Source organism: Symphodus melops (assembly GCF_947650265.1).
Source record: "Symphodus melops genome assembly, chromosome: 5".
Taxonomy (NCBI): Eukaryota; Metazoa; Chordata; class Actinopteri; order Labriformes; family Labridae; genus Symphodus; species Symphodus melops.
In genome coordinates this window covers 21,999,131-22,006,526 of record NC_136695.1, presented here as the reverse complement: position 1 = coordinate 22,006,526, position 7,396 = coordinate 21,999,131, and the positions used below count along the sequence as shown (strand labels likewise).

The 7,396-nt window shown below is 39.7% G+C and overlaps 1 protein-coding gene across 2 annotated transcripts in view; it reads right to left on the bottom strand.

The window, feature by feature from the left end:
• clcn1b (chloride channel, voltage-sensitive 1b) overlaps positions 1–7,396 on the bottom strand; it is a 30,416-nt gene that overhangs the window by 4,894 nt on the left and 18,126 nt on the right. For both annotated transcript variants that reach the window (XM_079343290.1, XM_079343289.1), the window contains 14 exons: positions 4,784–4,868; positions 4,595–4,696; positions 3,968–4,052; positions 3,285–3,440; positions 3,097–3,166; positions 2,892–3,002; positions 2,124–2,337; positions 1,904–2,037; positions 1,239–1,420; positions 1,073–1,148; positions 911–993; positions 628–672; positions 413–517; positions 96–182 (listed from right to left, as the gene is read on the bottom strand). In XM_079343290.1, coding sequence (XP_079199416.1) covers positions 96–182; positions 413–517; positions 628–672; positions 911–993; positions 1,073–1,148; positions 1,239–1,420; positions 1,904–2,037; positions 2,124–2,337; positions 2,892–3,002; positions 3,097–3,166; positions 3,285–3,440; positions 3,968–4,052; positions 4,595–4,696; positions 4,784–4,868 — 1,535 coding nt within the window. The remainder of the gene's footprint in view (positions 1–95; positions 183–412; positions 518–627; positions 673–910; positions 994–1,072; positions 1,149–1,238; positions 1,421–1,903; positions 2,038–2,123; positions 2,338–2,891; positions 3,003–3,096; positions 3,167–3,284; positions 3,441–3,967; positions 4,053–4,594; positions 4,697–4,783; positions 4,869–7,396) is intronic.

Here is a 7,396-nt window from a genome sequence, read left to right as displayed (position 1 = left end):
CGCTGTCACGCCACATTACAGGATCAAACCAAAAGAGAGGGCAAAAAAAATGCCAATAAAAAGAAAGATGGAATCAAAAAAAGAAGGGACTTTACCTCCTTCAGTGCCACAACACCCACCAGCTTTCCAATACTAGTGACGTAGGCGTGACTGAGACCAAGCAGAGAGAACAGGGTGTGTGTCTGAGAAATGAGAGACATGATGCAGTCAGTGTTGAATATCCAGTATTGAGTATTGAATATTTCACAGCTGAGCATTTTCCCCTAAATGTCAAACTATCACTTTACGTCAGCTGATATAAATATGTGATGGTTATTGTGCATGATTGCTGATTGCGTTATCCCTGTCTGTACATAATCTTTGAACGTGTTAACATTTCATGCAGGTGTTGCTGTTGTTATGTTCCATGTACCTTGTGCAGAGACGTTCTCTCCACCAGCTGAAATGGTGAGGGGTCTATACGTATCTGCTCCATATCGACTGGTTTATTGAGCTCTTCTTCCTCCCAGGCTTTGATCTGCAGCAGCGAATCAGAATGAAAGTATCGGACACAGAGCAGTTTCTAATATTGATCTTTATTGATTTGATTGACTCCTTGTTGCCTGTGTTATCAGTAATGTACAGTACCTCCTCTGGAGACAGGGTGTCAGTGAGAGGAGGGGCTGTGGTCTCCTATGAAAGGAAAAAGACAGAAAGACAGATGGAGGGTGATTCAGTCTACAGAAAAAGATATCACGATCCACTAAAGAACATGTTGGCTTCTTTATGCTTCATGTCATGCTCATCCTATTGCCTGAGCAGCGTTGGGTCGAACTGCCATGTTGGACAGATGCCCCTTTCTGAGCTGTCATTGAAATTTGACAGCAGATCAATGCTGCCCCCTGAGCTTTAGGGGTCAAACTGATTTTACCTGTGTTTCAGTCGGTACTGAAGAAGACGTGGAGGAGAAGAGTCTCTGGAGGGCCCCCCTGACAGACGGCAGCTTGCGCTTGTCTGAGGGTAGGATATGGAAGAGTGTAAGTGGAGAGGAAGTGATGTGTCTACTTAATTTGTAGCTGAAAGTTATTGTTACCTGAGGGGTTGGTGGATAGCTCCTGCGGTTTAGGGGATGGCACAGGCCCATTACATTCCTCCTCAAACTGAGCAGTCTGCACAAACAACATACAATAGCATCATATCTTTTTTTAAGGTGACAAGCTAAACTAACCTTATAAGTGAGCTTAGGCTGTTTTTCCTACCTTTTCTGTTCCATCCTCTGCACCCTCCTCATCAACAAAGGCAAAGGACTCCCAGCTGACTTTGGAGCCATGACCTGGTGAGCTCTGACCTCTTTCAAAGACTCGCCTTTCTGGAGAGAGCCACCAGTCAAACACTGCTTGAAGCTCAGTCCTCTCAATAGAGCCTAGAAGAATCATGGACTCTGAAGAGAGAGAGAGGCATTACAAGTGTTATTTATTGGATGTCTTTCGGGGAATAAAACAAGAAAATAAATCACTATAAAGTTTGCTAGCCAAATATAGATCCGCAGTCAACGAGGATTTAGCTTGGCTTGTCTTAAAGTATGGAAATGAGATGAGAGCTAACTAGGGGTCGGAAACATTTGTCAACCAGCCATGCTGAAGCTCACTTCGTTAAATGTGTTTAGTTTATAGAAATGGGAAGTGTAAAATAGTATTTTCATATAAAAACATTTAAGCTTGGGAGCTCAAACTAGCGACTCAAAGCTAGTTGTTTTTTTCACCTAATGGACAGAGTTATGCGAAGCCTAGCTATTTCTCCCTCTTAACAAGCCTTGATGCAAAGCGTAGCTTATCTCTCCTGGCTAAAGTTTTACATTTAGCCACAAAAGTGTATGCATCTATAGGGTTAGCAAGAAGCATGAAAAAAAATATGATTATGTAACCTTTAGAGTCGACCAGAGGGATGGTTTTGAGGCTTGAGTTCTCTAACAGATAGTTAAGTTCCCGAAAGGTGGATTGAGAAGACAGGAACTTGACTTTGCGCACCATGATGTCCTCCACAAAGATGTTATACTTGCTGAAGGAGCAAAGGTACAACAGTGAACACAAGCTGTAAGTAGTATATCAAAACACAGAATAAGCGCTCTCGCTGTTAAACTTCACCTGATGTGCCCGAGAGCCAGCTCAGGCAGGTAGGGCAGCTTCTTCACCTGGATGATGGAGTCATATAGAGAGGGTTGAAGACCCTGGGCCACCATGTTTGCCAGGATGACCGCCACCATCATGGGCAAGATGTGGGAGATCTGACCTGTCAGCTCGAAGCAGATTACTGCTGTGGAGACAGTATGAGTGACGGCTCCTGTCATCGCCGCTGCACCTGAAAGTAAGATTAGAGCAGGATAGAGTATTATTCCTCCAGCTGTTCTTCTGTCTATGCTTTATGATGCATGAATCAAAGTTTGATTAAATCCATACATATCTGAACTGCTAATCTTTCTTACGTCAAACACAGATTAGGCAAGAAATTAAAAAAAATGTAGGCTATAGCTCCAGTAAATGTCTAATTCAAATTCAGGAGTTTCTATTGACTTTAAAGATTTTATGTTGTTAAAATTGAACTATTTTCACTTAACATAACAAAGCCCAATTCAAAATGGAAAGTACAGATGCTTCCTTTTTTTTTTTTTTTCAGCAAAGATGAACACAGTTGAATTATTTCTTATGTGTTGTTAAATCAATGTACTGGAACTGGAGGAAGGTGAGGTTTAAACATGGATAAGATTATTGTTTATCTGGGTGACATCATTGTCTCATCATTCGTCTGTCACTGAGACATACAGGCCTTCTGGATATATTTTTTCTCCATCAACAGGACTTCAATGATTATAAAGGCCCTTAACCACACCACAGCACAAAGGTGGGCAGACTGACCAATAACAGCGTAACCTCCCGGCAGGATGCGGTAAACGATCCCATCAAACAGGATTCCATTTGGGAAAAGAGTGGCCATGATCTCCCCTACAAGGCGACCGAATGCAGCCCCTTGAGGACAGAGATAAAACATGCTGGTAAAGAAGACAAACTGAACTGAAGCTCAGCAGGAGATATTGTGCTTGCGTTACAAAAATCCTCTTACCTAATATGAACACTGGCATAAAGGCACCAGAGGGGATGGGCATTGTGGTGGAAACTGCTGACATCCAGAACTGCAACACAAAACAGGATCAAGGTAGGAACCAAAAGCAGTCCCAGAGGTTTTTATTCATGCTATCACAGTGACTTAAAAAGGCAACAGCTACTGTAAACAGCAAGTGGAATGGATACCTTCATGATGCAGAAGAGGACGAGGACAACGAATACGCTGACTTGAGGATGGAGCCATGCAGAAGAGCGACCCAGGCCGGGCGGAAGAGGGGATCCTGAGATTTTGGTCCAGGTGAAATTATCAAACAGGGAGTTGATACACTCCCTGGGCATCAGCTAGCAGAAGGGAAAACAGACATAAAGAGTTTTTCTCATGATTCTAAAATAGTTATTTTGGTGTAAAGTGTTTTCTTAGGCTATTTTGAATTCCTGATGACTATCAAACATTTATGCTAGTAGAGACGGATGCAGCCTTGAATTTCCAGTTAAAATCATCGATATGGAGCGACCACAGGACAGAACTCCACACCATCTGGTTTATTTATTTTATATTTAAACCTTATTCCTTGCAAAGGTTGCCTATTATGACATCACTTGAGACAGTTTTTCAGACTTCATATCCCTGTGAGCTCCAGAGATTTTTTCAACCTATAAACACCCTTTGATATGTAAACTCTGTAGAGTTTTCTTTTAAATTGCATATAAAGTTCAAACTATATAGGCCTTCCTTTGCTTCCATATGCAGCAGAACACGACACAACCACAGTAAAAACCCCACTGACCTCCTTTTTCTAAAATATCATAAATATTAATGAACTGACATGAAAAAGAAGTCAGAGAGCATGAGATTGATTTAGTCGAACCTCTCCAGCCATAAACTGCCCAAATCCAGGAGGGAAGGTGAGGGTGGCGATGATCAGTGTTACTGCACCTGGATAAATCAATCGACTGGGCGTACACACACATAAATACACACGCACACACACACACACACAGACACACACACATACAGAGGGAGAGAGAGAAAGAGAGAGAGAGAGAAACACAAAGTCATTAACAGGGATCAGAGCAGTCCTATACCCACAACATGGCATGATAACTGGAGATTACAACAGAAATAAGTGTGTCAGGACAGTGTGTAGCTCTGCTGATTGCACAGCTCTCCTGCTGCTGCTGCTGCTCGTCTCTAATGGCGGACGCTAATGTTCCCTGACTGCTCAGTCTCTGAGGATAAGTGAATCTCCACATTGAGTGAATGACTGGCTGAAAGGTTGTTAAGGCTTTGCTGCTGTTCTGGCCAGTGTTGTGAAACTGATGAGTTGGGAGAGTGGAGCTGAGACACTGAGAGGAATTGGGTTTGAATGCACAAATGGTTTTAGTCTTTTGGAACAGCATCTGTGAACAGATAACTGTGCTGTTTCCGTGCTGCACACCCCATAAATCCACAACAGCAGTGAGAGTACAGTTGTGTTTATGTGCTTGGAACTCACTGTTTGGTGAGGAAGCGGGTGAGTGCTGTTGGTCGTCTCATGAAGAGGACCACCTGTCTGTTCAGGTAGACGAAGAACGCCCCAAGGAATCCGCATGAGATCCTAAAACATTGAGAAAGAACGTCTTCTACAACTCAGCTGCAACAAAAATGTAACTTTTTTTTTTTTTTTTTTTACATGTTTCCTCACCCTATTATTGCAAATGCTGGTAGTTCCTGCAGGTCAAAGGGGAAATCCATCCGGAAGTTAGTTTTGAAGAGAGCTGTGATGGTAACTGAAAAATAAAATGAAAGAAATGTAATTAGAAAAAGAAAAGAAACATCAAACATGTGATCTCAGTTCCTATTAATGACTGAATGAATAAAATCAAACAAGATTTAGACGGTCGCTGTGTAAAGAGGAAAAGTTTCACAATCTTGAAAACTTCAATAAAATGGATTTACAAATACTTATGACCCACTTTTGTTGGAACTAAAAACTGCAAACACACCACTGACAGATCACAATACAAGCTGATAATAATATAATATAAAACTAAAGATCCCATGAGGACCTCGATTTGTCACAGATGGACCAGGATGTGCATCTGAGCCTGTTAGCTTGGAGCTAACATGCAATGGAAATTATCATTAGGTGGTTAACACAATTCATTTCTCAACAGCGGCCAATTAACTTAAGAAACTATTTTTCTGAAGTTAAAAGATGTTCAGTGCGTTTCTGAAAAGCCTCTACAATAATGTTACAGTTAATGAGAGTTGTGATCTCACATCCAAAGTAATCGATCACTTGGTGGTATGGAAGCTGTGGTCCCCCGGGTGGGTGGCTCAGGTTTGAATCCGACCTATGGCTCCTTTCAAACGTTTTATTCATTAAACTCTCTCTGACTGTATCCACTGTCCTATCTTTAAATAAAGACATAGAGGCTTTCTATGTCTTTATATATTTATAAAAAATAAACCTTAAAAAAGTAATCAATTTTTTTGTTGATCCAGGATAAAGGCTTTTTAACAACATACTTGTAAAACATTCACATGAGTTAAAAGTTGACCTCTGATTATGTGATGTAAGGACAGCTACAGAAAGATGATTGACTGGTTGAGACATTTCTTGGATATAAGACATACGAGTCATTCCTAGCGTTCGGTGACATTTGAGTCCCCATGACATATTATGGTGTATTTTGTTTAAAACTGGGTCAATACTCTTTTTGAAACGTTTTTCTTCAAGTATAAATCTTACTCTACCATAGAAAAAAAGGATATATCCTCAGAATTGATTGTTTTAAATTAAATGTTCTCATGTTAGTGAAGGGCAGGTTAAAATGCCATGTCCCCAGTCATGTTTACGCAACTAAAATTGCATAAATATGGCATAAATATAAAAAAAAATTGAGATTTCTTTTTATTGGTATATAGTCTTTTTTTAAATGTTGCTCATCATATAATAGTTTTTGTCATTTATATAATTTTAATGCATAAAATCATTAAAAGACACTGTGTCCCTGAATTGACTGTCCACCCTGTTACTCTGGTGAGAGTCCCTTTGGACGAGCCCCCTAAATGTTCCCATGGTAACAGAACTCTGAGGCTATGCTCTCAAGAAGTGATACATTTTTGGAGGGAAACATCAACAAGAAGCCCAGTGAGTATCACTCTTTTATCAACCTTTTTTTCAATGTTTTAGAATTGTTTATAGATGTGGTAAAGCATAACATGTCCACTCTGTTACCCTTATATTTAGTGGAAAACAGTATTTTTTTGTGGTATTGAAAATATTGCTGATAAATATGTACAAAATACTCCTTAATGGTCGTTTTGTATTAGGTTGTTTTCCTTCATAGGGGTAGAAATGGCTAGGTTTAGGATAAAATGTTCCCCCTGTTACCGTCCACCCTGTTACTGTTATGATCAGTAACAGGGTGGACACGGTGAATGAATTTGTGTTTACAGCATGTTTTGACATTTGTTATAAGTGTATTATGTATTATCTATTATAATCATTATTTAAAAATCAATTATTTAAATCAGTATACATGTATTTGTTAGAAAAATGGCACCAATGTCTGCTGCGGAAAAGCAGCAGCGTTACAGGGCACGTTGTGATGCAGACCCTGTGAAAAGGTTAAATTACCTCAAAACAGAGAGGGAGAAATGGAGAAGGGACAGGGAGGAAGGAAGGAAAAAGAAAATATCAGAACAAATGCCTTATCAAGGAGCCACTACCTCTGAATAAGAGGTCATTCAAGCTTGAGAAGAAACTATGGAGTTTCTTAGAAAAGAATCTTGGGATCTGGTTAGGAAAATAGTTAGCGTTTCCTCAAACATCTGTTGGTTAGTAACAGTAATTTTTTTTCCTATGTTGTTTAATGGGTAGGGAGTAAATATGAAGTTTGAGGTGGAAAGGTTCCTGTTTTGGTCAGGCGGTGGGGTAGATGAATTGTATTTCTTTAATAATAGGAACTTATTTGGTAATTTTGTTTATTTGTTAAGATCCCCAGTAGCTTCTGTGTTAAACAGTAGCTACTCTTCCTGGGGTCTCCATATTTTCATTGACAATATTTCATTAAATGGTGCATGTGTGTGTGTGTGTCCACCCTGTTACCCATGTGTTTTTGGGATATTAATAAAATAAAATACAACAATATGATGTTTATCTTTGTGGTTATTTGCAGGGAATAAATTGGTGAAATACAATCAATTAAAACATTTTTCAAATTCCATCAAACTTCCTTTTATTTCTAAAAGACATATGTAAGAATTACGTTTTACGTCAAGCTATAACAGCTTTTTCAAGATAAAGCTT